Source organism: Cricetulus griseus, chromosome 5, assembly GCF_003668045.3.
Source record: "Cricetulus griseus strain 17A/GY chromosome 5, alternate assembly CriGri-PICRH-1.0, whole genome shotgun sequence".
Taxonomy (NCBI): Eukaryota; Metazoa; Chordata; class Mammalia; order Rodentia; family Cricetidae; genus Cricetulus; species Cricetulus griseus.
Window position 1 is genome coordinate 191,582,989 of NC_048598.1, and position 27,183 is coordinate 191,610,171.

The following is a 27,183-nucleotide window of genomic DNA, read 5'->3' on the forward strand; positions in this document are numbered from 1 at the left end:
ATTTTGCTACATTTCTCCCAATTGCATATTCATTTCATAAAAAAAACACAAAAATAGCAAGAGTGTCGAGTACACACATGGTTCTCCCTGGCATTCTCGGTATGGCAGGCAGTCTGGGAAACGAGTTTTGTGTGAAGTAGTGTCTTCTGATCACCTACATACTCAGCTTTGATCCTCACAAAGACCAGGCTCAGATTTGCCTATTTGGGTCATTACATGCTGTGATGTTGGCCAGTTGAGTAAAAAGAGAAATTTATGAATGTTTAGTTTTGAAGACAATATAAAATATTTCAGTGGGTCGAGTTTCAAAACTGGTATGTAAGAAAATTGCACTACAAGGAAGACATTTCAAAGTCCTGGTACCTAAGATGCTAAACTAGTCATGAGCCCAATAGGCATTGTGTCCAAGGACAAGCAGGTGGGCAGGGAACAGTGGGACACAGATGTTCTGGTATTTGTGGTAATCACATAGGACCATATAATTAAATGAAGAAAAGCTAGGAGAACCACTATCCTGAATTTCATATAACCATGGATTCCAAGGCATCTGTGGAATGTTCTCTACAAACTGCCTGTCCACCTCCTGACTAGCCATCATGGTTTTGAACTCAAACACACATCTCTAGTCCTTTCTCACAAGTCCCCTCCATGCTGTCCTCTCACTGGTTGGGTTTCACTCAGGTGTCCTCTAACTTAGCTGGTGTAACTTCTATATAAAGCCCACAAACCCAGCTTGCCCAATCTTCCTGACTTCTCTAAATAGGGTGTCATTAAATTTTTGTTTGATTAGGCAATACACTGGAAATGTATGTATACAAATACACATATATGCACAATTAAACAGGAAAAACCTTCTATCTTTTTTTTTTTTCCTTTTAGGCCAATTCCAAGAATATTTCCCTCTGCGTTGAGGAATTGAACCTAGGACTTTGCACAGGACAGGTAAACATGGGGTAACTGAGGTGTGTCCTTAGTCTTTGGCTTTTTGAAACAGAGTCACTATGTAGGTCAGACTGTCTTTGAATGTACAATCCATCTTCCTAACTAGCTGGCACTGCAGACATGTGCCACCACACCAGGCAAGACATTTCTATAGTTTCTTTATGCAAGTACCTCCCTCTCCGCAAATAAACTTCCTCATTTTATCCATATGCTGTTTTGACCATGTGTCTGATGAATAGTTATGAAATAAATACCGCTATACCTTGGGCTTAACTTTATTTATTTATTGATTTATTTTGGGTTTTTCGAGACAGGGTTTCTCTGTGTAGCTTTGGAGCCTATCCTGGCACTCGTGCTGTAGACCAGGCTGGACTCGAACTCATAGAGATCTGCCTGCCTCTGCCTCCTGAGTGCTGGGATTAAAGGTGTGTGCCACCAACCCCTGGTACATAATTTATTCTTTTACCTCACCCTTCAGTGGTTGTGGGTGCTCAGCTGGGAAGTTCCTGTTTAGGTTTCTCAAGTTTGGTTGCCCTCAACTGCTGGACTAGCTTGGGATGGACATCCCAAATAGCTTATGGATAGTCTACAATTAATACTGTTGTTTAATGGGAATTCAGCTGCTGAAACGCTTCCACATAGCGTTTTTCTACATACCTTGGGATCCTCACAGCTAGGCGGTTGGCTCTTGAGTGGGCACATCCTAAGAACAAGTGTTCTGAGATAGCAGGAAATGGAAGCTGCCAGGCCAATTAAGGGCTATTTAAAGAACTGGTGAAATCATCCCTGTGAACTCAATGGGCCAAAGCATTCCCAAGCCTGTTCAAATGAAAGGAATTAGAGAAATAGACCCATGTCTTCACGGGGGAAGTGCCAAGAACCCACTGCAGACCTGGGGCAACAGGAGACAATGCCCATGGTCACCTTCACAAAATCTGGTCTGCAGCACCACGGGTGCTGGAAGGGAAGGTATTTTGTATCCTCTATCCTTTCTTTTGTCCCATCTCAATCATTTTCGTTCCATCCCCTCAACAGTTACAGATAGTTCATTGTCAGGGCCATCTTCCAGCTCTCTAGTTTCTGTTCACTAACAAAAGCCTGTCTAATTTGTGGTTTCTCATTACAGGCATTTCCACAAGTGTAGCATTGAAGATGTCATTTCCAAAGTAAAAACCATCATCTTTTAGGAAAAAGTGATAAAAGGCTGCCCATCGTTCTTGTTTGAATGTTGTTGGGATTTTACACACAGGGTGGTCTATAGTTTGGTTGTCTCCCCCCCCCCCCCGCCCCAGACAGAGTTTCTCTGTAGTTTTGGAGGCTGTCCTGGAACTTGCTCAGTAGACCAGGCTTGCCTCGAACTCACAGAGATCTGCCTGTCTCTGCCTCCCAAGTGCTATGATTAAAGGCATGCACCACCACTGCCCAGTTGGACCTATAGCTTCAAAGCTTTCAATAATACAAAATCAGGTTTTATATAAAAAAAACAGGGGAAGGATCTATTTGAAAAACTGAGTTCCTATACATGGAGGCATTCAGTTATTCAATGAATGTGATCTACTGCCAAACGAACTAGACAAAAGAAAAAAAAAAACTGCCACTGTAGGGTGTAATTCTAGTTTCAGAGAGAGGCAGCAAGAGAGTGAATCAGTATAACATGCAGAGTGACGATGAAGAATGTTGGATGGCAACAAGCTCCAGGAAAGGCTGGGAAAGGGCTGCAGTTTTATATCACATGGTCACAAAAGGCCTCATTGAAATGGCGACATTTGAATAGAAGAAGTGAAATGAGCTGGGTAAGAGAGATGTAGATTTCTAGGATGGCACCATATTGGATAGCCAGTAGCCATATGCTGCTATCTAAATTTATATGATTTAAATCGAATAAAGTTTAAAATGTAGTTCTTCTCTGGCCACACTTGCCACATTGCAAGCACTTGGCAAGCACAAATTTCAAATGACTGGAAAAAAAAATCCCACAAAACACAGATCTAAAATATTCCTTTCAGGGCAGCAAGTGCTGTGGCCTGACATTACAGAGGGGTGGTATTTCAGGCAGACGGGTCCAGGCAGCAATGAATGCCAGGGTGATTTTGACCAAAAGTTTATAGATTCCTGCTCTTCCTGATACCGTGTGTGTGTGTGTGTGTGTGTGTGTGTGTGTGTGTGTGTGTGTGTGTGTTCATGTGTGTGCAAATGCGTTTATAGATGCATACCCATTTGTGTGTGTGTGCAGATATCTGGAGGCCAGAGGACAACCTTGGATGTCAGTTCTATTTTTCCTCTCTCTCTCTCTCTCTCTCTCTTCCTTTCTTCCTTCCTTTCATATAGTGCCTCTTACTTGCTTGGAGCGTGCCCCTTTACATAAGGCTGGCTGGCTAGCAATCCTCAGGGATGTACCTGTCCACATCTCCAGCACTGGCATCAAAAGAGGGTGACAATATGCCTATGCTTTGTCCCCTCCCCCCTTTTTAAACATACATTCTTAGGTTATAACTTGGGCTTGCAAAGCAATTGCATTAGCAAACAAGCTATCTTCTCTGCTTCCACCGGTTCACTATTATGCTGAGGAGACACAGCTTTTATTATTTATTGCTTTCACCTAAACCAACTTTTTAAGGGTCCCTTATTGGCGTTGTACTTTAGATGCACGCCATGGTGTTCTGATCTATAGAGTCTACGTACGCCATAAATTTCATACTCCTGGGTCTTACACTGAGAACTGTGTGAACCAGGGCTTTCGTGGTGCATGTCTGTAACCCTGGCACTTGGAAGATAGAGAAAGGAGGGCCAAGAGTTCAAAGTTATCCTCAGCTACATAGGGTGTCCCAGGCCAGTCTGGGATACATGAGACTCTGTCTCAAAAACATAAACAAACCAAAACAAAAATCAAACCCAAAAGAAGGAAAGCTGCATGAACACGTTGGAAGACCAAGAATGTCAATCAGGAGACAGAATGTGTGTGTTACCCTTTGTAACAGAGTGAGTTCATAGATATTTCAAATGTTAACTCTTGGGGATGATACAGTAGAAGCACCCACAGGTCAGAGTGAACGTTAATTAGAAGTGTCCTGGAGGGCTTCTGTGAACCAACTGCCAGCCTCCTTCAGCCGGCATGTCTCGGGGAGCTTGAAGAAGGCCATATCTGAGAACTGAAGGTGATGACTAACTGCCCACTGGTGCTTAAGTACTTTAACACAAAGACCAAGAGAGTCTGATGTGGCATATACATGTGGGCTTTCATTCTTGGGTAAATCTGCATCGTAGACATTTGGAAACCATAACAGACTTTAAAGTGCATGACTGAGTCCTTCCCAGGAAATGACCACGGGTCAAGGTGGCAAAATTTGAGCCGTTTGTGGTAAGTCACCGACACAAGTTCTATTTTTTTCCCTTCTACGTTTTCACTATGGTATTATCCTCCTCTAACAGGAGAGATTCTCCATCCTCCCCGTGTGACATCACCTGGGAGGTTTTTTTTTTTTTTTTTTTTTTTTTTTTTTTTTAATCACAATTTCAAATCTTTTTGCTTGAAGGGCCCTCTCATTTCCTTCTGTCTGGCACCTTCTCTGCTCAGCCTTAAGGCACAGTGCAGGCTTCTTCCTGCTTTGCTTTGTTGCTCTTCTCAGGACTTTTTCAGATTTCACATTCACTTGGCCATTAGCAGGAGTACAGATGGGCACTACCTGATTTTTCTCCCAGTATTTATCTACCCCCCTCCCTGGCTGAATTTCCCTTTCCTTAAGACAGAGATCACTCATCTCTCCTCTTTTCCCATCGGGGCACATGTCCCTGTACGCTTGGCCAAACATCTACTGTGTGAGAGGCACAACAGTAATCCAGACTTCATATCCTTACTAGTCATTTTAAAAATTTAAACGTGAACAAGCCTTTTCAACTCTTGTCAGTCGTAGGAAAAAAAAAAAAGTTCCCAGAGTCCTAGTGATGAGGGGCAAAAGGCCTTGTTGGAAGATGCACTGCCCTTGGGGTTGAAGGCCTTCCTGGAATGGCTTTCCACTCAGCGCTCCACAATTCCGACCTCCTGGAATAGCAGTGATTCACACCGCACTAAGCGTTCACAGTTTACCAAGCACATCCGTCAGGCGCAGAAGGCTTACAGGTAGGTCAGGTTCCAACACGTTAATAGAGATTCACCTTCGGGCCACCAGACTTGCACTACTTTGCTAAACGTCATCAAAACCCACAAGTTTTCTCCGTTCACCTTTTCACGAGGAGCGTGCCCACGGGGGCCACCGAGGGAGCAATGCTGTCCGGGGAAGCATTTTGCATAGTCTAGGAATAAAGACTCTGCTGTGGGGCTAGGCTGTGCAAAAAGCGCGGGAGGGAAAAGGACCTCTTAGCTCTCTGGGTGTTAGGTCAGGGCAGTCAGTCCTGGCTCGGGGCATAGGGACTTTTCAATCTCAAGAGGATGGGGGCCGGGAGGAAGAGTCTGGAAATGACGCACCTGTGTAGGCGCGGGGGGCACGGTGCGCTCGGGGGCCTCTTCCGCGGGCGGTGGGAGTGTCCGGGCCCCGGAGGTGAGCGGCGGCGCGGGCGGGGCGGGGAGCACCTGGGCGGGGCGGGGCGGGGCGCGGGGCGAGCCAATTGTTCGCAAGTCGCCTCTGCTGTTGCGCGCGCGGTCAGCCGTGGGCAGAAGGGTCAAGATGCAGCCTCCGTGCGAGAGCCGGCGCTGGCCTCGGCGGCCCCAGGCGACGGCCCCCTGCCGCAGCCCGAGCGCCCGGGAGCCGAGCGCGAGCCGCCCGCCGCGTCTCTGCGGCCGCGCCTGAAGGACCTGCCTGCGCTGCTGCGGAGCGGGCTCACGTTGCGGAGGAAGCGGAGCGCCGCCGGGGCCCGGGTGAGTGGCCCGGGCGCGCACGTGGAGACCCCAGCCGCCGTGCGGGGGGCCGCGACGCCGCGACCTGGAAGTTGGGGAGGTGGCGGGACTCCACTGGAGAGGCCCCGGGAAAGCGAGGTTAGGGAGCGCCCCTCGGGCAGCGCCGGTTACCCTTCTCCCCAGATGCACCTGAGCGAACCCAGAGGCACCCGGGCATCACCGGAAGAAGGGCTGTTTGCTGCCTCTAAGGGGAAGTTGCAGGTGTCCGGTGACTGAGTCAACCAGCCCCGTCCAACGGCGGCAAGTCTCAGGCCCCCCGGGGGTCCCGTTTGCAGGTGGCCTGCAGCGTGCATGCTTGTTTTGGAAGGTTCATAGCAATGTCTGGGCATCGGGAATTGCCCTGGCAGCCGCTGAAGGCGAGACTTAGGAGTTGGAAGAGCTTGGGTGAGCTTCTGGCTCCTGAGTTCTGGCGCCGACCACACTCAGTACTCCGGGACGCCCCCTGGAGTGGGAGAGTGTAGGGACCCTCGGGAATCTCAAATATCGACTTCCTTGATTGGTGTGTTCAGATATGGCTTCCCGGTGTAGGAGCATTCCTTGTGTTCTAAACACACCTCACGACCTGAGCAGGCCAGGCATGTTTTCTCTGTTAGAAGGAGGGCCTGCTTGTCACCCTGGGATTCTTAATCCTCAGGATGCACACCAACAGGTCTTCAAGACACCAACAGGCTCTCACAGACTTTTCTACCTTGGTACATCCTACTGAGGAGTTGCAACAATGTAGATGGCTTTTGGCTTGAAGTTTTATCTGCCAGGAAAGGAGATCTTTGTTGGAGACTCGCAGGTCCTGTGACATTGCTTTGTTTCGGGAACTCGAGTGTTGGGGAAAACATTTGTTTCGTTGTAGCTTTCTGTGGATGGGAAAGGGTCTGAAATAATACAAGCCTTCTGCTTCTCCAGGCTGGGTTTCTCCTCTCCTAGGCATTTTTCTTCTTTAGGCCAACTTAAAGGGTTGTTCTTGGGATTCCCTCGTGCAATCAAAAAAAAAATAAGTTTCAGAATTGCCCACATAGTAATCTTGATTGTGTGGCATATAGGATGCTTGCAAAGAAAGCCAGGAAGTTTGGCCCCAAGATATGGAGGCTAAATAAACACAACATCCAGAGTTATAGACTTTGCAAGAATGAAGGGGAAAGTAGGTCAGATTGTGTCCCTGTTATCCTTGAGAGTTGCTTTTGCGTGACACAGAATACTGAAGACACCAGGGCAGCCTGGCGATCTGTGACAGGAATTGCCCAAGTTTCCGCATAAATCTATCTGCAGTGTTCATCTACACCGACTCCAGTTTCTTGTTTCCTGGGATGATGATGCCGTGTGCCTTGTCAAAGTGCAGACTGACCCTGGTTTTCCAGACAACTCAGTGTGCTGGCCCTTTAAATATCATGAACTTTAATAACTATTTTTTTATTATGGTACATTGTATTAGTTCTCTGCAAGCTTAAATGAACGTCACTCTTCAGTTGGTAGAAGACTGTCAACTTTTTCCAGTGTTGCAAGCTCACACTTTCCAGCAACTTGGCGCTCCTATTTTGGAGGAGACTTAGTTTGCTTTGTGTTGCTGTGATAAAATGCCATCCCCAAAAGCAGCTCCCAGGAGAAAGAGTTTATTTCATTTTAGAGCTTACAGCCTAAGGGAGGAACTCAGGGCAGGAACCTGGAGGCAGGAACTGAATGAAGCAGAGGCCATGGAGGAGTGCTGCTTACTGGCTTACTCCATGGCTTGCTCAGCCTGCCCAAAATGCCCTACAGACTTGCTTCAGGCCATCCAATGTAGACATTGTCTCAATTGACTTTCCAGATGACTTAAAGCTTGTGTCAAGTTGAAAAGCACTAACTAGGACAACTACTGTTGTGATTTTTGGAACCACCACCAAAGGGATAGGAAAGAGTTTGAACCAAAGAAAAGCAAAGTGAAATCGTGTGTTCCTGTGTCAGGCAGCTCAAGACACTGCTACAAAATGACCCAGACTTCAAGAGATGTTTATTTTCTTACAGTATCAAATGCTGGCAAATCCAAGCTCAGTGTTCAGGCCGATTTTGTTTCTGTGTTGGGCTCTGCCTTGCAGGGGTACATTTCCTTCTACTCATTCCTCTGACCTTTCTTCAGCAGGGTCAAAAGGAGGACCCTGATATATTATAAGGCCACCAATCTTATCATGAGAGCCCTACCTCATAACCAAATATAATCTAAATACTGCCAGTCTCCATCACCCCCCCCCAAATTTTCATCACAGTAAGGGTTTGGGCTTCAACATAAGAATTGTATGGAAGGCATAAACAGTCCAGAAGAAGGAGGGGTTTGAGAGAAAGAGACAAATAGTAAAATATATCCAGGGTGGTTGGTGGGTGATGGACACCTGAGGTTGACTGGTTGGCCCCTGGGTTAGGACACTGATTAATGTAGAGGCATCATGGCCATACCTCCAAATTGGAGCTGAGTGATCTCACTTAATAGACGTTCACTGGGAACAAAGCAGCTTTGAGCACTGCACAGTTGGTGGAGAGTTCGAATCATATTAAGATCAGTATGTGTCATCTGAGCTATCTTAGACTCCCGAACATCTGGACAATCCAACACCATCTCAGGATGACTTTTTGAGAAATGAGGATTGACTAGTGGGGTCAGATGGTGTCAGCTAACCTTCTGTCTACCTTTAGCCTCTTCAGTGGCTGAAGGCCATCTTCATTAGGAAATGCAAACACACAGTCTAAGCCCACCATTCCTCTTTCATTTATTGATTGGAACATTGACCACAAAGAGCTTTCTATCATGAATTATTTGAGTTTTCTGACATTCAGGCTATATAGGAAAGAAGAGGACCCATTTATCACAGTAATACTTTAATATCCTAACAACCTTCACCAGTAACCAGAGTTGTTCTCTTCTTCAGTATCGTTAAGAATTAATGCATTTATTCTAGTCTGTTGTGGCAAGTTCTCTTTTCGACAGTGTGTCCTTGTGTCCTACATACTTTGCACAAAGTCTCAGTACACTCAGGAACCTTTTGACTCTCCGGCATGTATCATGTCCATTTTTTCTCTTTCACACTTGAAGCTAACCATCTGTCCAAAGAACAATGAATTTTTTTAAAGTTATTATTAAGAATGGTTCATTTCTCCTATGTTTTGCTTCTTTTAATGTCTGATCTTAGCCTTCCACCTTAATGTTTAAAATTCTTTAAAAATATTTCTAATCACGGGCTGGAGAGATGGCTCAGTGGTTAAAAGCACCAGTCACTCTTCCAGAGGGCCTGAGTTCAAATCCCAGCACCCACCTGGCAGCTGGCAGTTGTCTGTAACCAATTCCAGGGGACCCAGCACCCATGGTAAAACACCAAAGCACATAAAAAAATTTTCTAACCAGGCTCCTTCCGAGATTGATGTAGAACAGGTGTTGATCATCATTCTATTTTTGTGTGCTGTGTGGTGCTGGGGGTGACATATTTGGGTCTTTGCTATTGAGATATTTCCTACTAGGCTCTGAGACACATCAAAGTGTTTTATTTACAGTAGGAAGGTGATCTAGTTGTTCACAGTGGACAACAATGTCCTCCTGTGATGCCCAGCCTTTGGCTTTTACCATGGACTCTTCCCCATGGTCCTCTAGTGATGCCCAGCCTTTGGTTTTCACGATGGACTCTTCCTGGTGGTCCTCTAGTGATGCAGCCTGGAACACACTGTGTATCTCAGCGCAGCCTTGTACATGTGGCATCTTCCTACTTCAGCCTCCCAGATTCTGAGATTGTAGTCATGAGCAACCCCACTGGACTGATTTACTCTTGAAGAGAAACAAAGTGACCCGACCCCCACTGTCCAAGCTGGAGCACTCTGTGTGTGTGTGTGTGTGTGTGTGTGTGTGTGTGTGTGTGTGTGTGTGTGTGTGATGCAATATCTGCCTCAGCCAGAAACTTGTCTTTGTTGATTGGAAATACACACTGCTCTGTAATACCCTGGTGTGCCCACTTAATGCTTGTTTTAAATATGTGCTTTGTAAGCTGAGTGTATGATTTGCTCTCTGTACTTATATTAAAATCAGAGGCTCATGCATCGTGTACATGTTGCCAGGAGCTTCATTCAGTTCTTATGACAAGCTTTGTAAGTTGGACGTAGCTGTGTGCATTCTGTAGATATGGAAACTGAAACACAGAAGTGGCTTGTTGAACATCTGGGATTGTGTAGGTGGGAAGAGGCAGGGAAGTTTGAATCCAGGCGGGCCAGTCCACTAGGAACACTGGAATTGAGGGTTTTTCCCCCTTCCCTGGCCGAATGCTTCTTTTGGGCAAATTAGCTGTTATAAACATATTTATGGAAGTGTAGGCACAAAAAATTTTGACTTTTGTGTGCAATGTCAAATTGCATGTTTTTAAAAATGTGATATTCTAACTTAAAGTGACTATTTTAGGTGATGTCTAAGTCTTGGTAGCAAAAACGTATTTCACACTTGCCTTGTCTCTTAAGTTGAGTTGGCAGTAATTGGTAACTTGTGTAGCTAAAAATAGATGGGAAGACAGGAGGAGCTAAGTCACTGGTGAAGGCTTGGAGTATTTGTGATTTAAAAAAAAATGTTTTTTTTTTTTCAATATTGAGTAACAGCTCTTATAATGAATACTGGTAATGCCATGATGACATGAAATCTGGAAGCTTTTTGTAAGAAGTTGTAAAATTTTATGTGAATAATCAAAGTTGATATCTTGGCTTTTCATGTGTGTATGTGTGGCCAATATTATTATGGTGAATCATTCAGATTTGGGTATAAAATGGCAGAGCCCACAGATGCTGCTGTGGGTTGCAACCCCAGCGGTCACTTGAAGGCATGAGGCATGTTCACCTAGTAGAAAATTATGAACTGTGATTACCCAGTGAGCAAACAGCAGAGGCAGAGTGGAGCTTGTGACTGGATCCCAGAGTGGCCTTTCCCCTGTGTCACAAAGTTAAGACTTGGGAATCATAACATGAGGCGTACTGTATAGTAGCTGCATGAAACAGTTCAAGTCAAAGTGTCAGTCAGCCATTTTCTTTCTCATGTCTTCAGAGGTGGCTCCCAGAGCACGGTACTGATTTCCGTGGTTTGGGCAGTCAGTCACCTCATCATCAGAACAGCTGTGGAACTAGAAGGTGAAGTTCTGGAGAGCCACATTCCAGAAGCTTTTGTGTTCTGAGCTCTGTGCCACATTACCCATGTGGAGATTTAGAAAGTAAGCAAGATGCTCTTTTGGCCTGTGTGGCAAACTTGAAGAAGAGGGAAACTGAATTTCTCGTAACCCAGAATTTATGCTAATAATAACAAGCTTGAGACCTAAGAAACTTGAAGATGTTTGGCACATACCTGTAGTCCCCAACTGCTGGTGTGGTGGAAGCCGGGGAATGAATTGTTTGAACATGGGAACTGGAGCTGGAGGGAGTCTGGCCAATATGTCAAGACTTGTGTGTCTTTGGAAATAGAAAGACAGAGAGAAGAAAACACAGATTAGGAAATCAGAAGGAGGAACATAAAGTCACCAAACCATTTAAAATTAAAATAGTTGAAGATATATAAATATGGCTTAAAGAAATTAAACTGTGCCATGTTTACTTTTTAATGTGGTGTGACTTAGTGAAAGATTCTTTTGGGGTATGTTGGATCCTAGGGATTTAAAAACAAAAGAGCTCTGCTGAGGTCCAAGGTGGGATTAGAAGTTGACAGTCACTCTCATCTACATGGAGAGCCTGGGATGCACATGCAGACCTAAATTTGCATCTTGTTTCAAAGCCTTTGGTCGTTCATACCCTGGCTTGAAAGTCTTTCTTGAAATTTTTAAACAATGGTACATGGTCTTACAATTGCTTGACCAGTTACCTTCACTTTCTCTAAAACATTTGAGCTACATCATTCAGTTGTGAACAAATATTTTTAAAAAATGTTCTATCACATGTTAAAATATTTTGTCAGTTTGATGACTGGAAATTATTGTCCCCTGCAGCAGAAGCTTCAGAGAGTCCTGGTAGGTGCTATCGATGATGACCGTCGGTCCTATTATCATTCAAGAAATCCTCTACTGTCTCACAAAGTAGATTTGTTCGAAGTAATTTAAGAACTGTAACTCAATTCCAGTAATAGCATCCTGGAATGGAATGTCTTATTGTACAGAGAGAAGCTAAGTGAATTTTCTAAGGTCATGTACAAAGTAGAGGCCACAAAATTTGCATCCATGGGATGCAGACAACCTACAGGCTTTCTGTACACTTATTCTAAATTATCTTAGTTAATCTGTCTTACTTTTTTATTTTAATACTGCAGCTTGTCATTAATGTGACCATTTTGGGGAGTACTTCTAATCATTACTAAAGTTTTACCAAGTATGACATATACATATTAAGACTATTAGCAATCCTTTTTAAAAAAATGATTTATTTTTATTGGTGTTTTGCCTGCATGTATGTATGTCTGTGTGAGGGTGTTAAATCCTCTGGAGCTGGAGTTACAGATATCTGTGAGCTGCCATGTGGGTGCTGGGACTTGAACCCTGGTCCTTTGGAACAGCAGCCAGTGCTCCTAACCTTTTGGGTCATGTCTTCAGCCTCGCCATTAACAATTCTTAAGGGCACTAAATACTGATATTGCTTAGGTAATGATTTACACTTCAAAGGGAATACAGTGAAATTTTCTTATAACAGCTAACAATAGCTTCACGTTAAAGGTTAAAAGAAATAAAATTCTAATGAGGGGAATTAAAAATGTATATGTATGTGTGTGGATATAAACCTAAATTATTATTGGCTTCCTCATAGCTATTTTTTTCTTTAAGAACATAAGTATAATTTAAAAGTTAATGTTGAGCCGGCCATTGGTGGCTTCGAGAGGCAAAGGCAGGTGTATCTCTGTGAGTTCGAGGCCAGCCTGGTCTATAAGAGCTAGTTCCAGGAAAGGCTCCAAAGTAATACTGACAAACCCTGTCTCGGACAAAAAAAAAAAAAAAGAAAAAAAAAAGTCTCCAAGCTTCTTAAAACTGATTCATTAATATAAAAATGACAGGAGATTTAGACTTGCCCCTGTGTCTGTCCTGTAATCTGTGTGGTTAGGTTGGAAGGGGCTTTCCTGAAGTGACTTGGAATCCTTCCTGTGTTTACCTGTTCTGTTCACAGGATACTGGCCACTTGCTTTTGTAACATACTTTTCACTGTCCTCTGTCTATGCTGTCTTCAGAGAAAATACAATTCAGGATTTCCAGGGAGCACACCAGAACTTAAGTAAAGTTGAAAGGTCAGGTCCTGAGAACAGAGGCTTTTTGCATCCTAGCAGTTTTCTTCCTGTCCTCTTTCCTAACTGGTTTAGCAACTTAAACTCCGGCCCCATTGGTCTTTTCATTGTTCAGCTGAACATGACCCTTGTCAAATCATTTACCTGAAGCTGGTAGCAGGTATCGTGCAAATACTGGTGGTTGCCCAACAGATGTGGTTTGGGTGCTGACTGTAAATTTGTTTCATTCTCCGGGAATGGCTTATCACTCAGCTCTCCATGTTGACACCAATGGGCACACGCTGGCAGTGGTCTCATACTGTGCTATGGCCTGGGGTGGGGGTTACATACAAAATCATAAACACTGAAGAAGATATAGCTTTTACAAATGAAGATGGAAGTTCCTGTCCCGCTTGGTCCCACGGTTGCTTTGTCCTAAATAAACACATGGATGCTGTATTAATTCATGTACTGTTGACCAATGGCGAGGGCTTCTTATTGGCTAGTTCTGTCTTAATTATTAACCCATAACTACTAACCTATGTATTTCTATATGGCCTTATTCTTACCAGAGAATGCCTGGTACATCCCATCTTCCTGGTCTCTATATAGCATCTCTTTCCCAAGGCCTCTCCCTCCTTGTCTCTTAGCTCCACCTATCTTCCTGCCTCTACTGGCCAATCAGTGTTTTATTCATCAAGCAATAAGAGAAACATTCACAGAAGGACTTCCCCCATCATAGAAACTCAGAGAAGTTCATTTATCAAAATACATTTTGGCTGTGGTATAGCAGGGAACATGTTTCTGTGAGTTTGTGACTGATTGGCCACGTGACCTAGATTAGGTCAAATGACCTGGATTTCTGTTTTAAGAGGCATACCCATGTTCTGTAGGGCAATTAGTGATAGGGAGGGATAGTCTTTCTACATTAAGATGTCAACTCAGTCCACAGAGATCTCTGGGCACATCTTAGACAAATGGCAAGAGGAGTGTCCAATATTCAACTCATTTCTTGTAGAGGAAGGGATGATGAAATGCCATCAGAAGGGAAATGAAAGGAATCCGATTAAGTCACTGTCTTAGTCAGGGTTTATATTGCAGTAAAAGACAATGAACAAAATGAACTTGGGGAGGGAAGGGTTTATTTCAGCTTGTAACTCTCAGGTAACATTCGATCACTGAAGGAAGTCAGGACAGAAACCCATGCAGGGCAGAACTGTAGCGGAAGCCATGACTGCTTACTGGTTTGCTCCTCGTGACTTGTTCAGCCAGTTTTGTTTTGTTTTGTTTTGTACAGCCTAGGACCACCTACTCAGGGCTGGCACTGTCCACAATGAGCTGGACCTCTCCGCCCCAGCCACATCAATTGTTAATCAAGGAAGTGTACTATAGACTTGTCTACAGGCTAATTGCATGGAGGCACTTTCTCCATTAGTATTTCCTCTTCCCAGATATGTCTAGGTTTTGTCTCAAAAACCAATCATTACAGTCAAACCATTGTCAACAGTTACTAAAAAGTGTAAACTTTCATTTCTTGTTCATACTCAAGATCTCATATTAATATAACAATACAAATATAGGATAATATGACATAACTTTTAAAGTCTCTAGTATAAAACTATAGACTCTTTTAACACTCTAATGTTTCTCTAAAAATTCAAAGTCTTTCTAAAATCTCCCGAATCTCTAAACTGTGGGCTCCTATCCTATAAAATTAAAAGTAAGTTAAATACTTTCCTATTTCAAGAGGGAATAACCAAGGCATAGTCATAATCGAATAAAAGCAAACCCCAAATCTCAGCCCAGTGTCAGATTTCTGTGACCCACTCATGGTTCTCTGGGCTCCCAAGGGCTTTGGCAACTCTGTTTATGGCCATGCCATCCACAGCACACATAGCTTGTCCCATAGACTTAGGCCAGTCTTACTCCACAGCTATTGCTTCCCTTGGTCGTCATCGCATAATACTGGCATCTCCAAAAAGCTGGATCTCTGCTGCAACTGGGCTACACCTTCACCAAGAGCCTCTGCAGAGCTCTCTTTGGGGATTCTGACCCTGTTACATGGTACAAAAACTCTACTTCTCTCCATGACCTCATCAATCCTGGAGCTAGTTAGGGTTTCTATTGCTTAGATAAAATACCATGACCAAAAGCAACTTGGAGGGCAGATTTAGTTGATCTTATACTTCTAGGTAACAGTCCATGAGGAAAGTAGGCAAGAACTCAAGCAGGCAGGAACCTGGAGGCCAGGACTGATGCAGAAGCCATGGAAGGGTGCAGCTTACTGGCTTCCTCCTCACGGTTGAATCAGCCAGCTTTCTAAAGCAACCAAGGACCACCTGTCCTGAGGTGGTATCACTCACATTGGGCTGTGCCCTCCCACGTCAATCACTAATCAAGACAATACCCCACAGACTTGCCTACAAAGCCACTCTGTGGTAGAGTTTCCTCAATTATGAGTCCCTCTTCCCAGATATGTCTATGTTTCGTACAAGTTGACAAAGCCCAACCAGCACAGCCATGAACCAGTGAAAATGAAGAAACACATCTCCAAGTCTGTTTCTAGAAGATTGTTTTGTTTTTTGTTTTTTGTTTTTTTTGATCCACATGTGGAACTCTCAAGAGATGTCAATGGTGGCATTCCTTTTCTTTGTCCAGTGGGTTCCTCCTACGGGTGGCTTTTTCCTCTTTCTCTTTAGAGTGTTTATGAATGAGTGAGTGTGTAGATGGCACACAAATACACATAGGTGAGTTGGCACGTCTGCCTGTGTGTCTGTGGAGGGCATCAGGTATCCTGCTCCATCACTCTCTACCTTATTTCTGTGAGACAGGGTCTGTGATTGAACCGGGAGCTAGGCTGGTGGCCAACAAGCCCCAGCAATCTTCCTTCCTTGTCTCCACCCTCTATAACTCTGAGGTTACAGGTAGCCATGGCCATGCTTGTTCTTTTACCTGGCTGCTGGGGATCTGAACTCAGGTCCTTAAGCTTGCACAGGAAGTGTAGTCACCTAAGGATCCATCTTCCCCACTTCAGCAGTCTCTTACAGAAGATGCGGTGGTTTTTTTTTTTTTTTTTTTAATTTAAATTAGAAACAATCTTGTTTTACATGTCAATCCCAGCCCCTCCCCCCACCATCCCCCTTCTGCTCCCTAGGGAGGGTGAGGCCTTTCATGGGGGGAATCTCCAAAGTCTGTCATATCATTTGGAGCAGGGCCTAGGCCCTCCCCTGTGTCTAGGCTGAGAGAGTATCCATCTATGTGGAGAGGGCTCCCAAAGTCCAAAGTCCATTCGTATATTAGGGATACATACTGATCCACTACCAGAGGCCCTATAGATTGCCCAGGACTCCTAACTGACATCCTAATTCAAGGGGTCTAGATCAGTGCTATGCTGGTTTCCCAGCTATCAGTCTGGGGTCCATGAGCTCCCCCTTGTTTGCAGTGTTTTTTTTTCTTTCTCAGCTTCAATTCAGCTTCAATGTTCCCTTTCCTCTGTCTTGTCACATTTCAGTATCCCCCTCTGATCTTGGCATGTGACCCATTAACGAACAAGTCTCCTAAACACATTCCAGGCCACCTTAATATCTCAGCCTTCCCACCTCTGCCTCCTGAGTGCTTGCACCACCGCTGACTTTAACCTTGCTATCTTATCAAACGATAACTTAGAAAGCATCGGGAACACTGTGGGTGTCTGGGTGCTCACTCTGCTGCTGTGTATTCAGTACTTTCTACTTACAGAGGGCTTGCATGTGTGCTCTTAGTTCACATGCAACTCTGCAATCAGGCACTTCTTTTGTAGATGCAGCCGTGGGTTTCTGAGCTGTTCTCTCTGTGTGTGGCAGCGTCAGCATCTGTGATCAGAGATTGTGCCCAGTCAGTGAGTATGAGCTGCCGCTTCTGTGGTTGCTTCAGCGCCATTGATGCCCCAAATTACAGGGCTGAGCTATTCTGTGGTCACTGGCTGCCTTTGAAAACCTGAAAGGGATCTTATTGGTTATAGTGGTGAGGATTTTGTAAGAAAGCTGGGGTTTGATTCAACAGCTGGTATGGTTGTGCATTTCAGCAAGTTCCAGGTTGCTGTTCACAGGGCTACATTCAGGGGCTCTGGTGGGTGGTCTATCCTGACTGTGGGATGGATGGACTAAGAAGCGCCAACAAAATCAGTCAAAGTGTGAAAGGGTTTTCAGAGAGGATTGACCAAAGGGTAGAACCTGCCCTGAATGTGAGCAACACCATCCAGGAGGCTGGGCAGATGGAATGAAGGCAGAAGCAAGAGGCAGCTAGCCAGCAAAGACTGCTATTTTTGCTTCCTGGTCATTGCTGTGTGAGCCACACTGCTCTACGGTGCCTTCCTGCCTTAATGACAGAAGGCTCTGACATTACTGCAGCTTGGAGTTGCAATGAGTCATTCCTCCATTATGTTGCTTAGGTATTTTGTCACAGTGACACCAACAATGACAACAACAAGAAGGCTAACACAGTGGGTCTCAAAGGCCTCAGGCATGTGGTAACCTTCACCAGGAATTGTTTGAGGCCAGGAGCCCACCAGCTTCTGTTCACAACTTCAAGTCTGCTCCAGGATGGCACTACTGAATCAGTAGTACTAAAACACCCAACTTATTGGTTCCTCCATTGTAACTGGCCCTCAAAGAAACAAGAACAGTGCCAATGAACAACCAATTAAAACTCTCCATAATGGTGTCATGGAGAGTCATGATGGCTGTGATGTCTCTCTCTGCCCATACATGGACTCCGCTCTTCTCCTGTCTCATCTGCTCTCTGTGGATTCTCACCAGGCCTGCTTTGCTTTGGGTTCTATTGGTGAGAGAGGGGTCAGTATCTCTTCTTCCTAATTCTCTTTGCCATGGTGCCACGATGACTGACCACCGGTGGCAGCAACATGTGTGCAGCTGTCCCTACTTAAATACTTCAGCTCGGGGCTGGAGAGATGGCTCGGCAGTTAAAGAGCACCAGCTCTTCCAGAGGACCCTGGTTCAATTCCCAGCACCCACATGGCAACTCACAACTGTCTGGAACTCTAGTTCCAGGGGACCTGACACCTATAGCAAAACACCAAAGGACATAAATTACAGTTAAAAACAAACAAACAAATAAATAAATACTTCAACTCATTTCAGTGTCTGGGAGAGCCATCTCTCCCTAGTCTTCATCCTAGTCCTTGTAGGCTAGACTGTGTTCTGATGAGTATCTGAGCCTAGTTCACATATGTTTGATGGGCTTCTTTCTAAGAGGACTTTCAGCTCTTTCATGGGTCCCAGCTGTTGGGAAGGTGAAGAAACTCATGAACACAGCAGGCATTGGCCATGTGAGGTGAGGCGGGTTTAGAGAAAGCACGAGGAAAGGGCTTATACTTGAAATCAGCCATGCTGGGCTTAACCATGAAGGATTGTGAGAGGTCTCTGAACCTTTGGCAAGAGACCCATTTGTCATCCTGTGTCTCTCTTGTGTGCAAGCGACCTCACGTGAATGCAGCTCGGGATGGGAGACATGGTCTGATGAGGGATGTTTGCTTCTCACTGGCAGCCTCTTCTGCTCCTGCCTCTTCCCCAGACTCCTCAGCACGGTCGGCTCTGTGCACAGGAGATCTGAAACCTTCATGTGGGGCTTTGATCTTGCTGAATTTTGTCGCTGTGTATTGAGCAAGTTCTGAAATGCCTGCCAAAACTACGTTCACAAGGTAACAAGCAGTTGAATAGAATAATTACACCTTTGGTTCCTTTGCCCGTGGGTTCCAGGGATGGGTGTGTCGATGAGATGAAAAATATTTTTCGGAGTTCTGGTTTTCTGCCAAATCATCTTCTTCACTAGCCTCACCACAAGACAGGACCACAATTACCAATTCCATGTGTTTATCAGTTCTTTTATATTGAAATTTCACATCAGGTTGAAACTAATTCCCAGCTTTTATAAATAATATTGAAAAAGTAAAAGTGGGATACCAACATCTGTATTCCTTGTTCTAGTAGCTGGAACATTCAAAGACAGAATACACCCTTATCCTCAAACTTTCTATTGCTATAGTTTGTTGTTTTTATTTAAGACAAGGTCTTACTATGTAGCCTGGGCTACCCTTCAACTCATGATCCCTCTGTTCTCAACCTCTAGTGCTAGGATTATATTATAGGTATGTACCACTAGGTCTGGCCTCTGTTGCTACAGTTTTGATTTTTTTTCTTTTGAGGAAAATGTCTTATGTAGCCCAGGCTGGCCCAGAACTCAGTAGGTAGCTGAGGCTGGCCTTGAACTCCCTGGTAGTTATGATTCTATCTTGCAAGTGTCTGGATTACAGGCAAGCACCACTGTACCTGGATTATTGTTGCAATTTCTAAAACAGAAGTTCTCTGTGAACACCATCAACTCTGGCATCTCTCTCTCTCTCTCACTCTCTCTCTCTCTCTCTCTCTCTCATAAATTTCTGTGTCTTTGTTTGTAAAGACTGTGGATGTGTGAGGGAGTCTGGGGCAGGGCTTCATACAGTCAAGGCAGATGCCACATCACCTCATGTTGTTCAGTGTGTCCAGCTTGAAACAATAGGGTCCCTGTTGTTTACCTGTTTTTCTTCTTTCTTGTCATCTCTTGAGAAGAGCTTGGCTGCTGGCTGCCCAGAGAGGGCAAGCATTGAAGAGAGAGGCTCAGTTCTGCCAGGAAAGGATGGAGTCCCTGTTGATGAAGTCTTCCCAGAAGTGGTCACGTCTGCTAGAGCAGAGGGACCTTGGGAAGAGGAGAGGGGCTCCCATGTGCATGGTAGGGGTGAAAGAGCCTGCTCCGTATGATTGAGGACTTAGGGTGAGTGGAGGAGGGTGGTCCCTTTCCAGCTTCATAGCTTTGGGTAGAGATTGTTTTTGCTTGCTAATATGCATGTTCCCACCTCTAGCTTGGAGTGAGAATTCCCCCATCCCCTAGTTAGGAAAGGGGTCCTTTCTGTGGAGATCCTGGTTACCTTTCTGGTCCTGTATCACATGTACCACCATTCTTTCGATGTCCCGAAGAATCTGTAGTTAACTTTCCCCTGGAATTAGAAGACTCATTGTCCCCATACTCACTTCCCTTGGATGAGCGACCCAGTCCACGCTTGGTTCCTTGGCTTTGTCATTCCCATTTCCCTGGCTTCCTTCCTCTAGCTTTGCCCTGGAGGCATTGCTGGTGGCTGCTGTTCTGGTACCTCTTCTGAATCAGCTTCCTGTTTGTTGTCTCCCCTCTCAGTTTCTCTGCACAGTGCTCCTGGCTCTTCACCCCTGCACAGGCCCTCTGTTCTCCTGGTCCCACTGAGTGCCGGGAGGACCATCAGTGTGAGGATGCTGGATGTCCTTTTCAGGAATTGGGATAACGACCCCTTTACATGTGTAGATTATCAGAAAAGCACCCACTCCACCCAGAGCCTCTCTTTAAATTTTCTTAGGCTACTTGTGCCTTTAAACTTACACAGTCTCCTGAAGAGGATGGAGGGGACTGTGAAGCGGCTTGAATGACAACTGTCTTGGCTACACACTAGGAGAGTTCTCAGATACCTTGGGTGCTCATTTATGTTACATTTTTAAGCCTTCTTGCTTTGTATAGATTTTCGTCCAGGATACCGGATACACACAAGAAAGTGTTGCTTTAGTGAGAAGTAAAGTTGTAAAATTCAAAAACAGTTTTATTTCTTAATGGCTGTAGTAAACACAGAAGTTTCTGTCCCATGGGAATTCGCTTTGGGAATAAAAGTCAAGCATAATACAAAATAAGGGGGATTGGTTTTGTTCATTGTTTTTTTTCACTCCAGGTTGGACACCCTGTGATCTGGTGCCTGTCCCTTGCCCCACTGCCATCCCACGCAGTCATTTTCTTTGGCCTCTTCCAGTGTCTTCTCTTCTTAAGATTCATTCATGTTTGGCTCCTGCCGTGTTGCTTTGTCCATGGGGTAGGTTTTGCTGGGTTAAGGGAGCCTCACCAGACTTAACACAGTAAAATTTTCTTCCTGCTTCTCACCAAACACTTTGAATGTGGGTTCTCTTGAGAGTGGCTGTCCTCTGTGCCGGGGTCCTGGCTTCTATCTTCAGACATTTCCTTGTCATTATCTCCCACGGAGACTTAAATGTGTGAAAAAAAGAGTAGGGAATTGCACATGGCTTTTTTCAGCCTCTACTTTGGTTCCTATTTCATTGGCCAAAGAGACTTTCATGGTGTCACTCATTTAGGATGCTGAGAGTGTCGTCCTCTCAGGGAATGTGAAACAGAAGAAAAGCAAAAGCATTAGTACTATCTACCACGTTGGAAGCTGAAAATTCAACAAGGAGTAAGGGCATGCAACCAGTCTTCAGGGGCTCAAAGCCCAGTGAGAGGGAGAAATGCTGATAGTTATCGGTCAGTTTTGGAAAATGGGGCACATTACACAATAGATTGTAGTAATTCCAATGAAGGCTTGGAGCCCTCCTCTCTGTATTCAATGCTGGCCCTAAAATTGTAGTGTGAAGGAGAAGTGAGAGGAGGGCTTGGTCTGTTAGAGGGTCTAGGTCTGTGTCACTTTGGTGAAGGTGGGATGTGACTTGTCTATGCACATTCAACACCTAAAATAATAACTTGCGATCAGCTCTAAGAAACAGGCTCACTTTTTTTTTTTTTTTTGTTTTGAGACTTCAAGAAATAGAAGCAGCCTGACAGCCATAGAACCAATCTGCTGGTACCTGAAATGTAGCACACTGTTGTTTTGATGAAGTCTTGCTAAAAATACTTTACTGAGCGATTATGCTAGTGACAGTTCTTTGATCTCAAAAATTAGACTTGCTGTTACAGTATGAAAAGAACAAAGCCACTTGTAAAACAGCAATCAGAGTTAGTTATTGGGCAACATAGGCTGCAGAGACAGCTCTCCGGCTTGCCCCGGGTCTGACTTAACTTTACTACACTGGGCATGGAGGTGAGTGCATGTTAACTTTTTGGAGAATGTACTTTATAAACAAAGCAGTGTCTTCCTTGGGTTCAACACAGCCATATTCTTGACCTCTTGCACTGCTCATGCCCTACTGGGTTTCTTGCCCACCATGGCTGGGCACGCTCCCACCCCATAGCCTTTGCTCTGTGTGTGGCTTTGAAGAAGTCCCAAACTCTCCTTCTTCACTAGCTATGAGTCACTCGAAGGCCATTCTTCCAGGGGGCTTCTTGGCCACCCTGTTTAAGATTGTCTTCTAACTGCTACCATATCTGATGCCTGTAGCAGCTTCAAGCGTGAGGTAATAGAGAGTGAGCTTGCTTCTTTCTGTTTAGCCTCAGCCAGCCCTCCTCCACTGGCCCGTGTCACTTATCCCTCACCGCCAGAGTGAAGCCTCTCTTCACAATGCAGTAGCTTTTGTAACCAAGTAAGTTTAGTTTTATAGAAGGTTTGCAGCATTCTCCTTATTGCCTCTCACATGAGTGCCTGGGGACCACTTTATGCACTGTATATCCGAATAGCCCAGCACACCTAATGTTGCTGTCACTGCCAGATAACACAAGCACTGGTCTAGGAAGCCCAGTCTTGACTGACTGGTGTGCATAAAGGAGAGAGGAGAGGTCAAGCCTGGACAGTCATTTGGTCTCAGTCCTGGCCCTAGGGATGGGCCTGTTCTAAAAGGAGTGAGAGGTCAAAGTTCAGTAAGGAAATGGTGCCAGAACTCTGTAGTTGGCTCTCTGTTTCTGCCAGCTTCTGTGAATTCCTCTTGGAAGGAACAGAACTCAGAAATATTCCAAAGACTCCAGGAGGTTATGGAAGACTGTGAGTCAGTTTGCCTTGGTTGTTGAGTTTCTTCTGTAGTAGAAAGACAAACTGTTTTTTTGTTTGTTTGTTTTGGAATGACTTTTAAATGGTAATTGCTAAGTTTTTTCCTTCCTTCCTTCCTTCCTTCCTTCCTTCCTTCCTTCCTTCCTTCCTTCCTTCCTTCCTTCCTTCCTTCCTACCTTTCTTCCTTCCTTCCTCAAATGATTAAGTAGACATCAGCTTAGCTAGTCACTTGCCTGCTTAGAGGCTCCAGGCAGATGGAAATGGAGGTCCCCATCCCCCTCCTTGAACTCACACCACATCTGTACAGTGCCAGGCTTCTCTCCCAGGCTTGATAAGCCCAGTGCCAGCAGCTTTGCGAGCTGGCCTTGGGCTGAGTGGAAGAGATAAGATGGAAGGCAGGGCTTGGGAGAAGTAGCAGCCAGCTGCAGAAAGAGGAGGTGCTGTTCCGGAAGGGAACTTCATCCACCCCGACTTTCTGCTTCTTAGATTTCTGTGTGTTAAGTGCAGGAAATGGTGGCAGGCAGATCTCTGCCTTCTTTTCACTAGTGCCTCCGGTGGAACACTGTGGGCTGGGAGACCGACCCCACTCCCCGATCTTCTTGAATTGACAAGAACAATTGACTCACTATTTCAACACCAACACCTCTCTTGCTGTTTTTCAGGTGACTAGTCTGCTTCTGGGGTCTAGCAAAATGGGGGCTCTTCTGTACGAACACTCTATGCTAGGATCTGGGGTGAGACAGTTAGAGGAAGGAAGCCTTGATTTCAAACAAGAGAAACAAACTGAAAACGCTGGAAGAATGCTGGAATGCAGGTCAGCTTGCAGAGTGATAGGAAGGCTGGCACCAGCCTTCAAAGGGGGCAGGAACCATGTCATTTTTTTCCAGAAAAAAAGAGAGAGGGATGTCTAACACAAGCAGTAGAACCAGCCAGCCAGGGCTTCTCTGGCAGTCCGGCTGAATGACCGTGACCAAGCAGCTCTGTGCTTCTAAAGATAGCCATGAGTGACAAATGAGTTTTATTATTCGTAGCAAGTGATACCGCAGTGATCAATAAGGAACAAGCGATATGTCTGAGTTTAGTAAGTACACACTGACCGGTGAGCTTGTGTGTATACATTGGCCCCGGTTTGGGATGGCTCAGCTTATATGATCATGTGAAAATAAAACCATAAAGCAGAAAGCAAAGTTCACATTCTGTTGTGGATCTCTTCCTGGGCTAGCAGTGTAGCACTGAAACACTCTCTTTCTTCGGGATATCAGTGCCTCAGCACCCAGTTGTCTGTGTGATCAGTGGGGGAGTCTGCCCATACTTCTCAAGTGCCATTGACTAAGCTAGGATGGTCGAAGCTCATGTACATTCACTAAGTTTAGACTTAGGATATTTTCCCTGGGGATGGAACCCATGTTTATGGCGTATGAAGATTGCCAAGGCTGCAGAATACATGCCAAATGGCCCCTAGCTGCAGGTACACCCTCCTTGCCACCACTCCTGCTCTCCTTGTCTGCCTTTTTCCTAATGGCTAATTGGATCTTTGTTCAGTCGTTCATGGTCTCTAGAGTTAGGCTGTTGTTTTCTTCCACGACTGTATTGTTTAGCTTTCTATGGCCATGATCATACCACGATCAAAAACAGTTTGGGGAGGAAATGTTTTATTTTGCTTATAGTACATAACACATCATTAAGGGAAGCCAGGGTAGGAACTCAAGGTGGGAAACTGAAGCAGAAACCATGGAGGAGTGCTGCTTGCTTACTGGCTCTGTGCTTACTGGCTCTCTCTCCCTGGTTTGCTCAGTTACCCTCCTTCTCCTCCTCTTCCTCTTCCTCCTCCTCCTCCTCCTCCTCCTCCTCCTCCTCCTCCTCCTCCTCCTCTCTCTCTTCTTCCTCCCCTCCTCCTTCCCCCCTTTTTTTCCTGACACAAGGTTTCTCTGTATAGCCTTGGCTGTCCTGGAACTCACTTTGTAGACCAGGCTGGCCTCTAACTCTGAGTTCTGCCTGCCTCTGCCTCCCAAGTGCTGGTATTAAAGGCCTAGGCCACCACCGCCCAGCTAAGCTACCCATCTTGTACGGCTCAGGACCCCCTGCCCAGGGAAAGTTTTGCCCACAGTGGGCTGGGCCCTTCCGCATCAATCAGCCATTAAGAAAAGGCCCCACCACCTTGCCCACAGACTGTCTGATGGAGACAGCTCCTCATGCCCTGACAGTTCCTTCTTTTTCTAGGTGACTTCAGTTCATGTCAAATGGACAGAAAGTAACCAGTAAAACTACCTTATGGATAGTGTAGTCAACACTTTCTGCCATTTTTATGTTATGTTCTTATGATCATTAATGAAATCCCCCCCCTTTTTTTCTTTCATCCTGTCAGATTGTAAAATGAGAGAGAGCCATAATGGAAACTCTTGTAAATCAATCATCCCGCCTCTAAGAAGGCGCTCACATGAACTGCAGCATTAATGCTAAGCATTGAAAACAGAACGGGCAGACTTTGCATCACACATCCTTTTGGTTCAAAGTAGTTTACATCAGCTCATCCTCTTGTTGTTTGTGCAGTGCTGGGGATTGAACCCTTGGTTTTGCACATGCTGGTCAAGTGCTCTACCGTTGAGCTTTGTCTCGGCCCTCTCTCTGATCTTTGGATGAGACAGTCTTTACTTGCGGGTAAGGCTGTTAGGAGTGCTGGGTGCTCTGAAAAATCCAGAATACAACCTATTTATGGAGATGCCTTACTTAAAAGCTAGTGGTGACGGGTTGGAGAGATGGCTCAGTGGTAAGAGCACTGACTGTTCTTCCAGAGGACCTGGGTTCAATTCCCAGCACCCACCCACATGGCAACTCATAACTGTCTGTAATTCCAGGGGATCCAGCACCTATGGTCAATGTGCCAATGCACATAAAATAAGGATTAAAAAAATAAAAACAAAAAACTAGTGGTGACTGTACACCTGTGCATTGACTGGGCTGTCTTGGGTCCTAAGGTTGGCTGGTCATTTGGTCTCTTTCTCCCCAATTCCCCCTTGTCTCCCTTCCCCTCCCCCCATCTTTCCTTCCCCTCCATCTTTCCTTCCCTCCTTCTCTTCCTGTTTTCCAGACATAGTGACACACATAATATCTAGGCAGTGATGAGCAGCCTGGTTTTAGCTCCAAGTTACTGAAATACATTTTTGTTGAGTGTCTTAAACATTCAGAATAGCTTTAAAAAGCAGGAGCTTCTTTTTCACTGACAGTTTAACACAAGAACTGTAGAACTGTTATAATGAGATGGTAACATTTGACACAAGTATTTATTTATATTGCAGAGCATAGTGGGATGGGTTACCTGTTCCCAGTGACGAGAACATGAGCATCATTTGTTTCGGCTACACAGCTGTATATCTGCAAATGAGCGATTGGGTGGCCTTGGTAATCATATACATACAATATACTCCTTACCGACAGCCACAGCATCTTGCGATATACCTCTACTCAGGCACAGAAGAGTGTGAGAGAAAACCAGTGCGAGGGTGGCTAAAGGTCTATGGTACCGCCTGCCAACTAATAGGACTATGCTCTTGCAGAAGCTCTTGTCATACAGCAGGATTCAAGTGAGGGCTGTGTGAAAGCAGTTTTCTGCCATGAGTCATGGAATTAATTTATCACTTTCAAAATCAAAGTTTCCCTGTGGGTGTCAAATCTTGCCAGTAATAAGAGGGGATGGCGGTGGAAAATTGGACTGCCATTGAGTCTTTATTTCAGAAATGTGGGCGAGGGAGGAGAGAGGCAGGGTCTGTTCTGTGGCATTGGAATGGTCCTCTTTTCCACCTTTGTCTATATGGCTTTGTTTATGCTGAGGACTTTTTGTTGCTTTTTGTACACACAAGAGCGATGTTGGTGTTCACATAGCCCAGCAAACTCCCTGAGGTTCGTTGGCTAATGAGCCATTTCTGGAATTGCCAGCGAAAACTTCCTGAAATAAAGGGGAGGTTTTGGCTAGCATGGCACAAAGCATAGTAGCCCACGGGCAGCAAGGTAGCACCCTGGAAGATAGCCATGAGCCTGAGGTGCAAGCCATTTGGGTTTAGCCATGGGTAGTTGTGGAGTTTGTCATTTTCAAGTAAGTTAGGGATTTCAGGGTCCATCAGGTATATCTCTCCAGTGATTTTGTTTTTAATTGTGGTAAAGTGCATTTAAGTGTATGTTGCCAGCATATTTTCAGCCTATAGCTCCATACCACGAAGCACATTTATCCTGTTGCACAACCTATCTCTAGCATCATTTGTGTCTTCAAAGCCAGCTGGGAATAAAGCCTTATTACACATGTGCTTAGAAATTTAACAATACCTCACTGTTCTAAGATTTCCCACTACTTTCAACAAGTGTCTTTTATTAGCTCATGGCTTT

General features: G+C 45.1%; 1 protein-coding gene across 1 annotated transcript in view; it reads left to right on the top strand.

The window, feature by feature from the left end:
- Positions 1–382: 382 nt before the first annotated feature.
- The window catches only part of Rapgef5 (Rap guanine nucleotide exchange factor 5), a 222,048-nt gene continuing 195,247 nt past the window's right edge, over positions 383–27,183 (top strand). Inside the window, 5 exon segments of the mRNA XM_035445921.1 lie at positions 383–451; positions 880–953; positions 4,962–5,059; positions 5,413–5,619; positions 5,622–5,794. Coding sequence (XP_035301812.1) covers positions 383–451; positions 880–953; positions 4,962–5,059; positions 5,413–5,619; positions 5,622–5,794 — 621 coding nt within the window.